The sequence below is a fragment of the Meriones unguiculatus genome, chromosome 11, assembly GCF_030254825.1.
Source record: "Meriones unguiculatus strain TT.TT164.6M chromosome 11, Bangor_MerUng_6.1, whole genome shotgun sequence".
NCBI lineage: Eukaryota > Metazoa > Chordata > Mammalia > Rodentia > Muridae > Meriones > Meriones unguiculatus.
The window spans coordinates 37,016,274-37,034,874 of record NC_083359.1 but is presented as its reverse complement, the minus strand read 5'-3'; the positions used below and the strand labels follow the sequence as shown (position 1 = coordinate 37,034,874).

The window sequence follows — 18,601 nt, the reverse complement described above, 5'->3', positions numbered from 1 at the left end:
CACTCTTGCTGGAAATGGCTGAGTAAAGATGGCAGCGAGGACATAGCAATCTTAAACATGTCACAACACAGATGCCCCAAACACGAGAAGCAAAGATGATTAGAATAAGTGATTTCTAGCACACTGCAACATCCATGACCAAAACGCAAAATCAATTGTATTTCCATACATTTGCCATGAATGATCCGTAAAAGATGACAGATCCACCTACGTCCACACAGCAAAGGAAATTTAGAAATAACTTTAACAAAAATCACTGAAAACTACAGCTATAGAAAGAGAACTTACGACAAGAGTAAGTGGGAAAATATCCACATTTCCAACTGAAGGCTTAACTCTGTCAAAACGGCAGCACCTGGGCACTCACCATCCACTAACACACTAACCATCAGAGTCCCAGCTGCTGCTTTTCCAGAAATGGGCAGGCTGATCCTAAAATTTATACAGAAATCCAAGGCACCCAGAATAAACAAAACCATCTTGGAAAAGAACAACCAGCCACGTGCAGCAGCAAATATAAGTAAGTCCAGCTCCTCTGGAGGCTGAGCGGGGGATGGTGACTGGATTCTGGGAATGTGAACTTAGCCTGAGAAACATAGTGAGACTGAAAGACCCCAATCGCAAAGAAAAAAGAAAAGGAACAAATTCAAGACTGACTACAAAGCTATAGTAATCAAGTCCACTGTACTTGAACAATCATGGCATAAAAATCAAGGGCTTAAAACTCAAGAATTCATGGCTAGATGTGGGCTACACAGTATGATGGTCTCTCAAAACAAAAAGTGAGAATCCAAAAAAAAAAAAACAAAACAAACTTTAACACATATGGCCATGGATTTAAAATTTTTTTTATTTAAGAAGTTGTAGGAGGGATGTATATTATGTGTGTAGTTATTAGTGTGGGTGTATGCTTGTGTACATTGTGTGTGCATGTGAAGGACAGAGGTTAGTTGACATTGGGTGTCTTTCCTCCATTGCTGTTCACTTTTCTTTTTTCTTTTTCTTTGTTTTGAGAGTGGGTCTCAAGATGGAAAGAGACTAAGGAAGATACAACATCAACCTCTGGCCCCATGTACCTGCACACACAAAACCCAGTTGACAACCCTAAGGACATCCACAGACATGCATATCTACACAAAGGAACAGACAAACACACACACACACACACACACACACACACACACACAGAAACACACATGCACACTTGGGCATGATGGTCCATGCCATTAGTCCCAGCATTCAGGAGGCAGAGGTAGGCAGATCTCTGTGAGTGTGAGGTCAGCCAAAGCTACACAGTGAGACCACCTCAAAGAAAAAGAAAAAAGAGAGAAAGGGTATATATCTCAATCGTTTATCTAGAGAATCATATGCCCATAGAGATATAAATGTATAAATTTGTTTTGTTAGATTGGGCTAACTCCAACCCAGGCAATGAATTTAGATAGGTGATCCCAGATATGAAGTAAACAAAAGAGTTAATAAAGTGCCCCTATTGAGCTAGCAGCATTACTACCGGCCCCATTTTACAGGCGAGAAATCTGGGCTCTACAGAGAGTTAAGGTCATACAGGGAATACAAGATGGAAGCCAGATTCTATAACCCAGGAAGTTAATAGCAGAGCTGGGGCAGAGTTACGGCCACATGATTCTGCTCCTGGGAACGGGTGTCTCTGTTCTAAGATGCAGGCAGGATGGATGGCAAGCAAGCACTGCTAAGAATCTCTCCACAAGACTGCTCTCTCTTGCTGGCGCCAGTGAACTGCTCAGCAGAAAGCCCTTAGCATTTGGGTGCCTACCATCTGTTTAATAGACGTCGTAGAAGTCTTGGTTGCTGCAATTTCTGGAGTGAAATTCAGGACAAAGCAATCTCTTTGCAAATACTCAGGAAGCCTCTCTCCTTCAGGGAAGAGATAAAGTGACAAGTGTCTGACGACGTGAACATTCAAGCTGGGAACGATCAGATAGATGGCTTTGTGACACAGCCCCTGATGGAAAAGCAATCATTGAAAATCCATAACAACATTTAGCTGTATACAGCTTTCCCCCCCCAGTGCTCAGGACTACAATCAGGATAAAGCTTTTTCACCATTAAGCCCAAAATAGTGGACTTCTATTTCTGAGCCATTTCTGTGCTTTCATATAAATGCAGAGCTTTGTTTGTTTAACCTTCATTTTTGCCTGCCTATCAAATGAATACCAGGCCCCAAATCTTATTTTGGACTGTTTCTTGAGCTAGATTCCCAGATGTGAAATAACCCCCACTCAAACGGTACGAACATTTTTAAAGCTGTTGATTGGCACTGCCAAACCTTTGCAAAATGATTGAACCAATTTACACTCCCACCAGCAGTGCACGAGAATATATTTAAATGCAAATCCTAAGAAGCAGAGTGTCTCTTCCGTAGGTATTTCACTTAAAAAAAAATTTTTTTTTTTAATGCTAAGCAAAAGCTGACCCAGGGTTTTATAAAAGGAAAGTCTGGCATAAAAGTGGAACCTAGTTAAAACAGCTTAGACATTTAAAAAAAAGAAAAAAAAAAGAAAGAAAGAAAGAAAAAAAAAAGCTTTCAAAGACCCAAGCAGGCCGATAAAAATGTTAGGCGCCGTAGCAAGAAGCACAACTCCAAAGGGGCCATTAACAGTTTGGCTTAGGTTGGGATGGTAACAGCCAAGAATGTTGGGCGTGGTCAGTGTACCAAATTCTAGTTCATAAAAAGCAGAATATTAATACTTCACTTTGTTCAAAAGACGACTTAAGATGTCTAACGCCAGGTTCTAGAGTAGTAGTATTGTCTGTAATGAAGCCTAGGGGAACACACCCGTGCCCCTTCGCTCCGGGCAATCTGAGAACACCTCTACCAGGCGGCCACAATGATGGCAGGGTCTGCAGACCAGGAGTCAAGGGAAGCTCAGAGTCGGTGGTCAGCCCGCTGCTTCCAGAAATTCAAGGGGTACAGGGACTTGCGGTCAAGCCAACACCTCTAATCACGCCCCGGCCCGCCCACGACCCCGAGACTCCTACGGCTCCCTCTGGATACCCCCTACCACCCGCCTCATCAGGAGCCCCACCTCCGAGAGGGCCACTTCGTCCTCACTTGGGTCCTCCCCTTCTTTCCGGCCCACCTCCACTTGTCCCCTACCCTCCCGGCCTCGGGCGCTCGGCTCCGCTCGGTTCCGTTCGGAACCCCCCGCCCCCGGGGCGCCCGCAGCCAATCAGCGCGCAGCTCCGCCCCTCGCGGCCGTTCCAGGCGGGCCGGCCGAGCGCAGGCCGAGCCGGGCTGAGGGCGGCGCCGCGGGCGGGGGCGATGGGGCCTGGCTGCCGGGCGGCGGCGGCGGGTCTCGCCTAGACGCGAGGGTCGCGGGAAGGCGAGGGGCAAGCGGGCACTGCGGCCCGCCCGGGATGGGTCGAGCCCGGCCTGGCGGGGCCGAGCGGGAGCCGAGGGCTGCACGCGGGCCGGGCCTGCGGGCTGGGCGGCCCGGGGGGTTGAGGTAGAGGTGGGCGCGGAGGAAGGGGCCGGGCGAGGCGGTGGGAGGAGCGGCGAGGGGGCGGAGGCTGAGCGGCGAGAGAGCGGCGCCTGGCCCGAGGCGGCGGCGCCGGAGCAGGCTGAGGCGGCGGCCGGGACGAGCGCCCTGAGGTGGCGGCCGCGGCCCCATGGGCGGGTGCGTGGGCGCCCAGCACGACTCCTCGGGCAGCCTCAACGAGAACTCGGACGGCACGGGAGGTAGGTGGCGCCAGGGGGCGGCCGCGGCCCCCCATTGTTCGCGGCGACGGCCACCTGTCCCGACCCCGCGCCCCTTTGTCGTTCCTGCTCTGCGTCGGCCCCGCCACGCGCTTCGGGCCCCACGCGGGGCCGCGGGCCTAGGCCTGGCTGGGGGGCTACTGCGGCCCGGCGGAGAGCGGCGGGATGGCGGCCCGCGGGGGCCGGGGACAGGCGGCGGCCCCGAGTGCCCCCCGACGGGCCCCGCCGCACCCCCCAAGCCCTTCCCGCGTCGGCAGAGTTGGCCCGGCTCAGCTTTCCCGAGTTTCGGATGACAGCCGCCCCGGTTGGTTCCAGTTTCTCGAGCCGGGCTGGGGAAGTCTCAAGTGGCCGTGGGCAGTGTTTGAAGGAGGAGGGGGGGAGAGGATCGGCCCGGGGAAAACGTGGCTCTCCGCTGCTGCCAGGGGCGTTAGCCCAGAGTGCCGTCGGGGCGCACTAGTCAAATTCCGATGTGTCTTACGTAAAAGGGAAACATGCAGGATGAAAGTACCCCCCGTATAAGATCAGTGCTTTGAGTAAAAGTTTTTCCGACCCGGCTCGCGCTTCACGGTGGTAGTAACCGCGATGAGAAGGCGCTTTAATTCCATTCTTAGTAGTTGGAACAGATAGATTAATTCTACTTTTGAGTGACCCTGAACGTGCCGAGCCCATTCATTATATAGAATGTGTGGAAGTTCGAACGTTGAAGAAAAGAGCTGCCGGGGAATGGCAAAGATAGCTTTGATTTGATTCAAATCTTACATTGGGTACCTTTACCTCGGATGCAGTTATCTTTTAAGTTGTTTAGTTGCTTGGGAATAGGCGGGGTCCCACCTTTTCGCACCTTGAGACCAGGATCCTGCCCTGTCTCTTAAGCTCTGCCCGTGAATTCTGTGCACCCAACTTTTATACTAGGAATTTCCTCGTCTACGTGATGTTTAGCCATGCCGCTTCACTAAAATTTCTGGCACTGAATGTTGAACAAATAATTAGAAAAGTCGGTGAACGTGGTCTTGAAAAAGTAGTCCATTGAAATGCTCCTTTGTCACAGCCTGTTTACTTGGTGGGGTCCTCTGTGAAAACAAAGCCCAAGTATAGAAAGGGTGAGATTAAAAACACTGAGCTAAGAGCAGATTGGTGGTTAGGTGGTACTAGTTAAGTTTGCTATTACTTACTAGCATCCGGTTTAATTAACTTTCACATATGTTAAAATTATAATATGCCTTTTTTTTTTCCTGTTACATGAATGAGCCAGTTTAACCCTTTTGGCTGTGCCGCATAGGATCCAATCACATTACTAGCATGGGCTTTTAGATGCATGAAATCCTAGCTTTAGATAATTAATACCAGTGGCATTCAGTTACTTATAGTGTCGGTTTCTTTCAGCATTTAAGTTTTCTGGACCATAAACTGTTATGTTTTTCTAAAAAAAGTTTTTTAAAAAAGGAGTACCAGCCGGGTGTGGTGGTGCATGCCTTTAATCTCAGTATTAAGGAGACAGAGGCTGGTGAATCTCCGTGAGTTCAAGGCCAGCCTGATCAAAGATTGAGTTCCAGGACAGCCAGGGCACACAGAGAAACCCTGTCTCAGAAAACAAAAGAGTTATGAAAAAGGGAGTACTGCCTATTTCTTCTGGGGAAAGGACATGGGATAGCCCTGATGTAGCTGGCAGAAGGAGGGTCTGTGGGGGATGAAAGAGTTTTTTCTGGAATTTAATTTTGGAAGCCTTTATTCTCCATTGCTGTTGTGAGAGGTAAGAGCTAATTGTGGAGCCAGCGGCTTGGGAGGCTGGAGCTGGAGGATATTAAGGTCCAGGCTAGTCCTGGCTACAAAACTCTGTCACCAAAAAAAACAACAGAACGTTACTGTGCTATGTGTTTCAGGTTAACATGTTAGCAATTCTTTTTTTGTTGTTTGTTTGAAAGGGAATGATTTTTTTCCCTAAGGGTGCTAGCAAAGATCTTAACTTTTCAAACATTAGCAGTTTTAATCTGGTCATATTGAGTTATAACATTTGTGTCGACATGGAGTTTATAGAGCAGCCTTTAGGTATGTTTCATGACAGTTAACATTTATTAATGCTGTGTGAGCACCACCATTTTAGAATGACTCCGGCCTTTCCAAAAGTCCACTGATTCATAATAAATATGATTTAACATACTTGGATATTGTACTTTCCTTTTCCTTCTGGATTAAAGTATTTTTACTATGAGTGTAAAATTATCCAAAAAGCCTTATTACTTAGATTATGTCTGTGAAAGAATTTGGAGAATTCTTACAAAACATCATAACACTATGGAGATAGCTTAATTCTCACACTAAAATTTGTGTTACTGTTTGAGTTATTAATGTTTCTGTAGTTTTCCTTCTGGTTTACGTTGTCTAGAATTCAGATTTGAGTTTTAAGCTATTTGGGGTTTTTTTATGCTTAAAATTTTCAACAAGGCATGTTTATTATAGATTTAAGATTATCTAATAGTGTTCTCCAAACCTGTAGTTTCCTATGGTTGTGGCTGCCCTGCCCCCAAATCATGATACCCCCAAACAGGGTTCCTCTGTGTAACAGAGCCCTGGTTGTCCTGGACTGAATTTGTAGAGCAGGCTGGCTTTAAACTCACAAAGATCTGCTTGCCTCTGCTTCCCTAGTGTTGGATTAAAGCTGTGTGCCACCATGGCCAGCTTGTGGCTTTTTCCCCCTTTAATATAGTAATTCTCTATGGTTCTCTTTTTAATGATGACATTGTGAAGCTGGACTTGGTACTTAGGACCAGTAGACAAGAGTAAGGGTGTGTGTCTGTGTCTCTGTGTGTATTGCACACATACATGGTAGATGACAAACAACTTTTGGCTTTCTTCTTCCACCATGTTTGTCCCAGGGATTGAACACAGGGGTCTCTACTCTGGCTCCTTTACGATTTTTTTTTTTTTAAGTAAATATGGAGACCATCAATACAATGAATTGAGGACAGCCAGTGTGCTTATTTTCTTAGTTCATCTCTTTAAGTGGACTCTTCAGTGACACAAGAGAACTGAACTGGTCCTGGTATCTGCAGGTTCCTAGGTTCTCAAGAAGCCAGCCAAATGCTGGACATGTAATTCAGAATGGCTCTGCATCATTGTGGAGTTCTTTTAGATACCCATTTATAGCAGCCTTACAGACACCTACTCAGTGAGTAACAGTGATTTAGAATAATAAAGTTTATCTGGTATTTATTATGTAACAAGTCCTATGCTAAAGGATTAATAGAGGCATTGAGTCCACAGGTCTTTTGAGATGGATGGCAGTCACCTCTGTATTGTAGATGAAGACTGAAGCCTGAAGGAACTAAGTGATGTCCTGGACATCACATAACTTCTAACAGCAGTGAGAGCTCTTTATTCAGGGCTAAAAGTAAATAGCCTTCTTTTCTTTTGTTCTAAATTTATTTAAGAAATTACATATAATATACTACATAAAACATGTTATTAATCTTTTTTCTTGTGTTTGGTTTTGTTACTGTTATTCAAAACAAAGTCTTTCTATGTAGCCTTGGCTGTCCTAGAACTGACTCTTTACACCAGGCTGCCCTCAAACTCAGATACCTGCCTGCCTCTGCCTCTCCCGAGTGCTGAATTAGAGCACCACACCTGGCTAACCATTTTTAAGTGAGGTTTACACAGTTGATATATATGTCATCACTGTCCAAATCCATATTTCTTTTTCAGGTAGTGAGTCTCTCCCCTCTTTTTTCAACCTCTGATAACCATTAATGTACTTGAAAAAAATAAAACCATGGGTATATGTGTTCAGGATGTTTCATATAAATGGAATCACATAATATTCTTTTCTTGTGGTTTATTTCGCTTAGCATAATCTTTTCTGGGTTCATCCTGTAACAGCTGTCAGTATTTAATCTTTTTATGATTGAATAATACTCTATATTATGTATGTACACATTTTCTATCTAACCATCTGTTGCTTTGTCTTTAAGTTTCTACATTTTGGTACAAATGCATTCATGAACTTTGGTTGTATAGATACGTATTTTCATTTCTTTTTTAAAGATATCTAGAAGTAGAACTATTGGGGGAGTATAGTATGACAATTCTATTTATCTTTTTGAGGACTTACCAGACTTTTTTTTTTTTATAGAGACTATGCTGTTTTACATTCCTACCTGAAGTCTTTCTGCAATTTTTCTCCCTCTTTACCAGCACTTGCTATTTTCCATTTTAAAGAACATCACAACTCTAGAGGTTGTGAAATGCTATGTTCTTGAGGTTTGGTTTGGCCTCCTGGATGAGTGCTGTTATTCAGTATCTTTTATGTACTTAGTAGCCATTTATATTTTTTTGGGAAAATGTCTGTTCAAGTCCTTTGCCTCTGTGATGCTGGAACTTTATGTCAGATACATCTGTGCAAATTTTAATAAAGTCTAATTCATTTTCTTTCATTTTACTTTGAGTTTTAACTATACTTATGTATCTATTCCTTGATGATGAATAAATACATAGATCTGTAAGCAGTAATTCATTAGTCCATCAAGGAGCACTTTATCTTCTCATTTAGGAATAGGAAACTCCCAAGCTTACTTCCTTTGATCTGGGGAAGGTTATTAGCACTGAGGTCTTTTCCATGAACTCACTTGAGACTTTTTTTTCCCTCAATGCAAATTGGTGCCTGCATACACCAAGCTCTACCACTGAGCTACATCTCCAACGCTTGCTGTTATGAAGCAGGCTCATTATGTAGCCCAGGCTGGCCCTTGAACTAAAGATCCCTCCTGCTTTAACCTTCTAAATGTTGTAATGAGAGGATTATGCCACCCTGTCCTGGCTCCATTTCAGCTTCCTTAAAAAAAATTTTTTTTTTATTTGATGTATTTGAGTGTTTTGCCTGTGTGTGTGTGTAAATGCATATGGTTGTGTGCCTTGCATTTGTGTCTGGAAATCTTTAGAACTAGAGTTAACAGACACATGTAACATGCCAGGTAGCTTAACTATTGAACCGTCCAGCTCCATTTCAGCTTCTTTATCAAGAGATGATTTTTCCTGGGGTCATCAAAAATCTTTAAGGAATCATAATCCTTTTAGGAAAGTATAATGTGCACACATGAAAGAACTGCAGTGTAGTATAGGCAGATAATGAACTGTCCTGTAACCACACGAGCAAGGAAACAAAGTGATCTCAGCAGCATGACTCTGGGAAGAGAAGCTGTTCAAGTGGTCGGCAGCTGGGTGTGTTAACACATGCCCTTAATCCCAGCACTTGGGGGTGTGGAGGCAGGAGGATCAAGAGTTCAAGTTTATCCTCACCTCCATAGCTAGTTTGAGTCCATTCTAAGACACAAGATCCTGTCTCAAAAAACAAAACAAAGTGCTCAGACTAAGGAAAAAGATGGTTTTCAAAACATGTTCTAGGCCAGGCACGATGGTGCGCACCTTTAATCCCAACATGGGAGGCAGAGGCAGGCAGACCTCTGTGATTTTGAGGATAGCCAGAGCTACATAGTGAAACCCTGTCTCTGCGGGGGAAAAAAAAATGTGTGTGTATGTCTGTACAGGTGCCTGTAGAGGCCAAAAGTGTTGGCTCTCTCTGGAGCTGGAATTACAGGTGTTTGGGAGGCACCTGATGTGGGTTCAGGACTCAAACTCAGTAAGAGAAGTGTGTGCTCCTAACCCCTGAGCTGTCAGCCAGGTGTGATTGACAGCACATGCTGTCTTAGCACTTGGGAGGTGAGGAAAGGAGAATCAAGAATTGGAGGTCATTTTCAACTATATAGCAAGTTCAAGACCAGTTGGGCTTCAGTGAGAGTCTACCTAAAAAAGGACGTGGGGTGCGGTGGCTGGAGAGGTGTCTCAGTGGTTAAGAGCACTGGCAGCTCTTCCAGAGGACCCGGGTTCAATTCTTAGCACCCATATGGCAGATCACACCTCTCTGTAACTCCAGGGCTCTGACACCCTCACAGAGACATACATGCAGGCAAAACACCAGTAAACATAGAATAAAAATAAGTTATGTATTAAAAAAACAAAACAAAAGGACATGTTCATACACTGCAAGAGAGAGCATCTCAAGTGGAGGAATAGTTGTGGGCCTGTTCCCAACTAATGTTGAAAGGGATTTTTCAAATTTTATTTCTTTGTTTATTATTTGGTTTTTTTGAGACAGGGTTTCTCTGTGTAGCCTTGGCTGTCCTGGACTTCCCTCTGTAGACGAAGCTGGCCTCCAACTCAGGTTGACCTGCTTCTACCTTGCAGGTACTGGGAGTAAAGGTGTCCACCACCACCACCCAGCTTAAGAAGCTCTAATAAAAGCTCTCATCTAGGAATGGTAGGTGTGTGCTCCTGACTTTGGTTGTCTTTTTTTCTTTTGGACAAATCCCTTCTTTATGGAGGGACTTTTAGTTGAATCTTGGTGTTCCTGCTGTAGTACATGGCTTTCACTGCTACTTCTAACGGTACTTCAGGCATTATTTAATGAATGATTATTGAGTGCTAATCACTAGTAATAAACGTTTGCTTCATAAATTAGCTGTCTGTTTTGGGTTTAAGCAAAGTGAAGTTTTGCTGAAGAAAGAGTTGGGTTGATTTAGGTTAAGGAATACAGTCAAATTAGTTGGACATGATGAATTTAGTGATTTTTTTTTTTCTTATCCTAGACCATCTATGTGGTATATCTTCATTTGGTGGGTACCACACCTGATCTTCTTGTCCTCTTAATATGCTTGCCATATTTCTCCTTATTGGGCAGTACTAGGCTACCAGCTACCACCAAGTCCTCATGATTGACTGATAGGTCAGGGACAGTAGATTGAGAATTTCTAATGCATTTGTACTTAAAGGCCTGTGCATGTTGGCCAGAAACAGTCAACATGTGTTATTCTTGTGTTAACTACTTGACTTGCAGTTGGCAAAAATTGTTACTTATTTATTATTGTGTGGGTGGGTAATGTGTGGAGGTCAGAGGACAGTTTTGTAGAGTCTGCTCTCTCTTATCTGTATGTGGGTTCTATGAAATGAACTCAGGTCACTAGGCTTGTGTTGTCCACGTGGTGAAAAGCCTCTCCCACTGAGCTAATCTTGCTAGCCCAAAGGTTTTGGGTTTTTTTTTTTTTCTCTTTGTTTTGTTTTGTTTTTAAATGTACTGACATTGAGCAGAGAGGTTAAATATTGCTGAGTATATATTGGGTGTTGTAATATAAAAATGCCATATTTTTGCATGTTTACAGTAAAATTTTCAAAAATTTTCACCGTTGCCTCCTTATCAGAGGTACTTTTATATTGCTGAACCAAAGAGGAAGGGTTTATTTTGATTCAGGGTTTCAAAGTTGGTGGGTGGCTGCTCAATTACTTTGGCCCTGAGGTGAGAGGGAACATCTTCACTGATGAGATGGTGTAAAGAAAGCTGTTTACCTAATGGCAGATGGAAACAGACAGGAGAGGGAAAGGGCAAGATAAGTCAGGCTATAGGTGACCTGCCTTCTCCCTCCTGGTCCCATCTCCTGAAGTTTCCACCCCCTCCTAAAACAGTACCACCAGCTGGGACCAAGCCTTTAGCATAAGCCTATAGGGGACATTTTATATTCAAACCATAACAGCTGCTTTCTGAAATGGAATTTCTGTTAAATTAGATGGCTAAGGAAACTGAAGTCAAGCTGCATGAATTTGACTTGAGTGTGGGATCTTAATTATAAATACTTCCACAAGACTTGGCTGAGGGAATATTTTGTGTGTGTGTGTGGTGCTGGAGATTTAAGCCAGGGCCTTGTTGTATACAGAGTAAGCATTTTCCAGCTGAAGTACAGCCCTAGCCAGTGACTGAATGGTAATGGAGTGATTTGGGGCTCTTCAATTGAGTGCTTACCATCCCAGGAAAATGGTTAGATAACTTTGTGTTTATTGTAAACTAGATTTGATACCTACTAGGGCATACTTCTTTGATTGGCTCATATAGCATCCACACTGTGGGCTGTGTCTAGTTTATAAAGTTGTATGTCCTTCATTTAGGGTAGACATTTTATTTCCTAGGGAAGTCAAGATGTGTCTTTCAAAAGCTTATTTCAGACAGATTCATTGTATGATACCCAGGCTGGTATCTACTCTACAGGCATGTGTGACCATGCCTGGCTTTTCCTGAAACTTTTAAATGAAAAAGTAGACCTCCGTTATTCTGACTCAGTGTACTTGAAGCTATCTGTGTAACCAGAGTTACAAGTAAGGCCAGCTCTGAGATAATCAAGTAGCTTATGGTTACTGGAGGAGGCATACATTTAAATAATTAAGGCTTTAAAAATCTCCACAGCAATGAAAACAACATTAGAAAAGTGCAAAGAAAAGCAGGGAACAGGGTCAGAGAGGTGGTATAAGAAGTTTGTTTTTAATGCCAGGCATGGTGGCACAGTCCTTTGATCCTAGCATTCAAGGGGCAGAGGCTGGTGGATGTAAAATTAGAGGTCAACCAGTGCTACATAGTGAGACCCTGTCTCAAAAAGAAAGAATGGTGTTCTTTGTGCAGAGGAGACTGATCTAAGGAAAGAATAAGGCATTTTAGGAGAGTTCAAAGCTTGTGAGGGGAGAGGTTAAATACAAAGTTCTTGTTTTTGAATCAGGTTCTGCTGCTGCACTTGGAGCTAGTGGTTTGGCTAGGCTGGCTGCCTAGTCCTCTTATCTCCATCTGCCTCAGGCTGGGATTACAGACATGCACTGCTGCCCTTGATTTTCTTAATGGCTTTTGGGTTCTAACTCAGGTCCTCATGCTTGAACATCATGTATTTTATTGACTAAGCCATCTCTCTAGTCAAATTTTTGCCACCTAGATTAGACAAATTACGAATTATATTTCTTTTTTGGAGTGCCGGGGTCTTGTTGCCCATACCCAGCCTGCTTGTGACTTGTGTTACTGAGAATATCTGATCCTCCTGTCTCTGTCTCCACCACATTTAGTTTCCTGCAGTTGAGGCAATCAAACCCAGGGCTGTGACCATGCTAGGCAGTACTCTACTAATTAAGATACATCCTCAGCTCTTTGTATTTCCTTTTAAATGATGTGTCTTTTTTTTCCTTTGTTTTAACTATGAAAGTAAGCAAGGCATTTTACATTCCCAACATACACCTCTAAAAAAGTAAAGTTCCTGCCATGTTGCTATGATCATGCCTAAAACTTGGATTTTTATCCTTTGTGTTCGCCAAGATCTATTCCATAATTAGATGCCCCATTTCTCTCCAAATACTTTTATATAACTTCCCCCCCAAAACTGGATTTTGTTGGTATTTAGGCATTACATAGGATTTTTTTCTTCAGTCTTTTAAGATCTAGAAGTACCCCTTTTTTTCCTTTGGCATTGACTTTTTGAAATTTTTTTTAAGTTTTTCTTTTTTTCCTTTTTTTTTTTTAAAGACATTTATTATGTACACAGTGTTCTGCCTGCATGCCCAAAGAGGGAACCAATGGTTGTGAGCCAACATGTGGTTGCTGGGAATCAAACTCAGGACCTCTAGAAGCTTAGCCAGACAGTGCTTTTAACCTCTTGGTCATCTCTCCAGCCCTGGAATTGACTTTTTAAAGAGTCTTACAGATGGATCACAGTCTGGAATTGTCTGTGACCCTGGGTTTTTTTCATTTTTTTGTGCTGTAGCCTCTGTAGTTTTCCTAAAGCTAGAAATTACGTAGGTCTGATTTTGATAGAGGATTATTAATAATTAATACTATTAATGATTAATAAAAACTGGAAATTAGGTAGATCTAATTTTAACAAGATGATTATAATGTACCTAGGCCATAGTGAGCTCACTCTTCCCATTTTTTCTTCTGTCTTCAACATTAGCATAATTTGCATTATTGACAGAGTCTGAGCCCTTATCTCCTGTCATTCTCACAGTTTCCGTTCACTACTTGTAGTGCTGTCCTTACTCCTACCCCTATTTAAAAAATAATCTGTTGGGGTTATTTTTTAATATTACTTCTCTTAGATTGTAAACTTGACAAAGAATTCAGTTCTCTGTGCTTGAGGCCCCAGTACATCGCGTGGCACACATCTTTGTTTTCTTACGACAGCGCTGGAAAGGGCTAGTTTGTTAGTCAGGACCTTACTAGATTCTAGAACAGGGGCTTTTCTAATAGGACGACCGAACAGTATAGTGAAGACCCTTGAGTAAATCCACTTACCCCTTCTCATTATGACTTTAAGTGACTTCCCAGCTCCTTAGTTTTTAACATGTTGGATGATATCAGCAATTTAAAACAATTTCTTTAGTCGTGGAACTTTCTTTTTAGGTTTCTGTGACATTTAACATAACTTTCATCCCAGGCTCAGCATTTAATTTCCTTTTATCCTAGTTTTATAGTCCGTATATTCGTCATTCTCAAGAAGGTGAAGAAATGATTTAGTGTCATATAAAGTTAAATCACTCTCACTAAGTGATGTATTTAGCTGTTGACCTGTATCTAACAGGTCACACAGCATCTTGTTTTTCCTGAGCATTGTTTGTTTTCTTGCAGTGTTTGGTGTGGGCGTAGATGGAGCAGAGGCATCTGAGCTTGCAGTGGCATCTGATGGAGCCTAATACTCAAGTGCTGTGTTAGTGTGCTCACTTGCTCAACCTTATGTATGTGGGTAAATATATACCATGTTATCAGAATGCACCGCAGTCAGCAGCATGTTTGCAGAGTTCCCTAAGTTTCCTGTGCATAGAGACAAGAGAAGCTTCTTAGTCTGTAACAGCAGCTACTCCACCTCACAATGGCCTTGATAGTTGAAATTTGACACTGTGGACCTTTGTTTTGCAGTTCTGTTCCAGCACTGGAGACATAGAGGCAGGTAGGTCTCTGGGTTTCAAGATAGCCAGGTCTACATCAAAGGACCCTGTCTTTGAAAAAAAGGAACAGTTGTGGTAGAAAGTCTTCCAGGCCATGCTGAGGAAGCTCTGAGGAGGCTGTTTGTTTTGTTACCTTGAGTTCTTTGGAGACAATTTTAAAAATCATATGACACGATCTTTAAAAAAAAAATGTTCATATAATTTCTTCTCTATCTAAGGTTAGTATGATATATTGGATGTTTTTATATATGCAGAGTTTCTTAGAATTACTGAGTAGTAGTTAAGACAGTTAAGAGGTTCACTCAGTTTAGAGAAACATGCTACCAGATTTGTTTGACTTCTAAGAAGACTGATGTTGAATAAACAAACAAACAAAAACGATAAAGGCATTTAAAATTAGCTGTACTATTACCATCTTCTTACAGATTCTGGAAGCTTCTTTATTTCTTTCCACCCCTGCCCTCAGTTCACTTTCCCCAGGACTTTAACAGACAAGGAACAAGCCTTCAGACTATCTTTCTCTTCCAGAGCAATTTTGGCTTCATAATGTATTTTATAAAGTGCAGTTGCTTCATTATTTATGATATGAACTAAAGTGCAACTTAACTCTATGAGGCTAACCCTTTCTACGTCTTCCCAGGCCTCACTTCTCTCAGATGTAAAGTCTTCTAGTTTTTTGCCTATAAGTGAGGAAAGCTTGTACTATGTTTAATACAGGAACTTCAGACAACTTGTACTTCATGGAAAGTGCCGGATAGATTAGAGACCTATGACAAGTTTGTCTGTGGCATAGAAAGGAGGAGCCAAAACTAGAAATGTAGGTCAAAGGCAGAGTGCTTACCTAGCATGCTCTAGACCCCGGGTTCAAATCTCAGTACTGAGGACAGAAAGGGTGGGGAATAGAAATCAGAATTACATGAGATTCCAGAGGAATAGAAATCAGAATTACATGAGATTCCAGAGGTATCGTGTTTGCTATGTTTGTTAAAACCCAACCATGGCTTCTGAAGAGTAGATAAAACTTAAGATGAAACGAAGAAATGTCAGAGGTGTATCATGAGATCTGTACCTTCCAAGTAAGTAAGGAATAGCATTTTTCTTCCAAGACATTTATAGTTTTTCTTTTACTTGGAATACAAATGATGGGGTGCTTTTTTTCTTTTTAGTTTAGTATTAGGTTTTGTTGTTGTTTTAAAACAGAGTCCCACTATGTCGTCTTTACTGTCCTGGAACTCACTGTAAATCAGGCTGGCCTCAAACTCATAGAGATCCTCCTGCCTCTACCTCAAGACTGCTGGGATTAAAGGTAATGCTACCACACCTGGCTTGGCGCCTTTTTTTTTTTTTTTTTTTTTTTAATTTTTGGTTTTTGAGACAGAGTCTCACCTAGGCTGGCCTGAAACTAAGAGACATCAGCTTGCCTATGCCACTAACCATGCCCACCCCATTGTCCTTATTACATTTATTACCCTGGGCAGGTTTTCAGAAGGCAGAGACAGAGATGGGTTTTTTTTTTGGGGGGGGGGAGCGGGGTGGTTTCAAGACAGGGTTTTGCTCTGTAGCCCTGGCTGTTCTGGAACTTGCTCTGTAGACCAGGCTGGCCTCAAACTCACAGAGATCCGCCTGCCTCTGCTTACCCAGTGCTGGGACTAAAGATGTGTGCCTGGCTTTGTTTTTAAATTTTTTAAATTACATTTTTCAGGTTGTGTAGGGTGCATGTGTGCTTGCACATGTGAGTGTGCATGTGACTATCTATGTGCCACATAGTGTGTGTGGGGGGGATCAGAGGCTTGGTAGAATCTGTTATCTCCTTCCCTCCATGTGACTCCTGAGCACTGGGCTCAGGTCATCAGACTTGACCACAAATGTCTTTACCCACTGAGCCATCCTGCTGTCCTCCCACAATATATTTTGATTGGTTTCAGGGATCTAGATCAATTAGAGTGCTTACCTAACATGCTTAGAGCTCTGGGTTTGGCAGTGCATTCCTATAATCGCATTACTCAGGAGGTGAAGACAAGAGGAAACAGAAGTTCAAGAGCATCCTAAGCCATATATCAAGTTTGAGAAGCCTGAGCTACATGAGTGTATTTATTTCCTCTCAGAATCCTAGGAGCTGTATGAGGTTAGCACTTTACCCTATTTATCATTTCTCTCAAGTTTGCGTAGGCTCTACGATAGCTGCACAAATTATAGGTAATGATGCACAGTTGTGACTTAATTATTATTTTGAAAATGAAAAGCTTTCTTTTTTTTTTTAAAAAAAAAAAAGATTTATTTATTATGTATACAATGCCTGCACCTCAGAAGAGGGCATCACATCTCATTATAGATGGTTTTGAGCTACCATGTGGTTGCTGGGAATTGAACTCAGGACCTCAGGAAGAGCAGCCAGCCAGTGTTCCTAACCTCTGAGCCATCTCTCCAGCCCATGAAAAGCTTTCTACTTGGCTTTTTTTCATTTGGGTTTTGAAATTATTTTCCTTATTTTCTTAACTGGTTCCTTAGTTGTACAAAAGCCCATTATCTTTTAGAGACTCTCCTCACAGTAATTAAGACTGGGATAAGTTGGCCCATTTGACAAGGAAGCAGTGATCTAATTTGCTTGTTGAAGGCTCTGCTTATTTCATGCTTTGTTTTGTATTATTCTTTTATCTTTAGCAAACCTAGTGATGATTTGACCTGCTTTAGCTATGAACAGGAAGTTAATTATACTTGTAGCCCACCTAGTTCAATGGAGCAGTGAGTGGACTCCAGTGAGCTGCCTTTCAGCTAACTGTGCTTACGTTAAATGGAGTAGAAATTGAGTCTTCATAGTACCCTATGCTGAGTAAATAACAGTTATGAAAGCACTGTTCAGTAATTCTCAGGCATTCTCAGGCCAGGGCTATACCTCAGGTGGCAGAGTGCTCAGCTACCACCCTGTGTTTGATCCCCAGAATCTGAGCACTGCAGAAAATTGGGCATGGTAGCACACACTGATAACCCCAGCACTGAGGAGATAGGCCAGAGGCCTGGAAGTTCAAGGTCATCCTCAGCCACTTGAGAATTAGAGGCCAGCCTCAGGTACCTGACATACTATCTTACGCTGGGCGCGGTGGCGCATACCTGTAATCCCAGCACTCTGGGAGCCTGAGGCAGGTGGATCTGTCTGAGTTCAAGGCCAGCTTGGTCTGCAGAGTATAGGACAACCAAGGCTACACAGAGAAACCCTGTCTCAAATAAAACAAAACAAAAATTCTCTGAAATTTTATATGTTCTTTTAATTTTATATGTTCTCACATATGTTACATATTCATAGACTTTTTGTGGAAACCGGGTAATCAAGGAATCAAGGTAAGTTAGTTTAGGGAACAGAACTCATCTTTTACCTTTTTGTTACTTAATTTATGAATGCAGTATAGAAATCCAGCTGTGGCCTCATGTGTGCTTGTCAAATGCTTTACAGAGAGCACTATCCCCTGCCTTCACTTAGTTATTTAGGGTTTTTGAGGCAGGATCTTGTTTGTAGTTCAGGACTGCCTCAAAGTCAGGATGAGTGTGTATGTCCACCCTTCCAACCCCTTAGTTAGGATTCAGCCATGGAACAGCAGGCCTGGCTAGCCCTTTTCTGTCATATAAATATTTAGAGAATTGTTTTAAGGGAAAATGTATACAATTAAAACCGTAATATAATATGGTTTAGGATTTGTTAATATTCTAGTATAAGTGTATTAGTATATTCTAATAAGTATAAGATATTTGGCAACATGGCACAGGCACAATTTTTGTTCTGTTTTTACGTACTAAAATTTCTTTCCTTGCCTGTGATTTGTCTAGCAGATACACATTAAGTACATCCACAACACACTTGATGGTACCTGATATTTGCTAAATGAGTGGATCTTACTGAAATCATTAAAACAATGCCTTTTAAATTGCATTCTAATAAAATTAACAAATGTGTGAGGTGTACATACTAAATTTTCACATGTATTCTCTAGATTTTTTTCTTTTTCTTTCTTTCTTTCTTTTTTTTTTTTTTTTTTTTTGCAAGAACCCTTTGACCTAAGAAAGATTGATATTCTA

At 42.3% G+C, this 18,601-nt stretch overlaps 1 protein-coding gene and 1 long non-coding RNA gene across 2 annotated transcripts in view; one reads left to right on the top strand and one right to left on the bottom strand.

The window, feature by feature from the left end:
- Positions 1–832: 832 nt before the first annotated feature.
- Positions 833–3,170, bottom strand: LOC132646475 (uncharacterized). Its single transcript, XR_009584769.1, has 2 exons — positions 3,069–3,170; positions 833–1,984 (listed from the first exon to the last, which is right to left on the bottom strand). It is a non-coding gene; the product is annotated as an uncharacterized LOC132646475 (long non-coding RNA).
- Positions 3,171–3,263: 93 nt separating this feature from the next.
- The window catches only part of Ubtd2 (ubiquitin domain containing 2), a 62,162-nt gene continuing 46,824 nt past the window's right edge, over positions 3,264–18,601 (top strand). Inside the window, exon 1 of the mRNA XM_021635631.2 lies at positions 3,264–3,721. Within this exon, the coding sequence (XP_021491306.1) occupies positions 3,652–3,721 (70 nt within the window). The 5' untranslated portion in view covers positions 3,264–3,651. The remainder of the gene's footprint in view (positions 3,722–18,601) is intronic.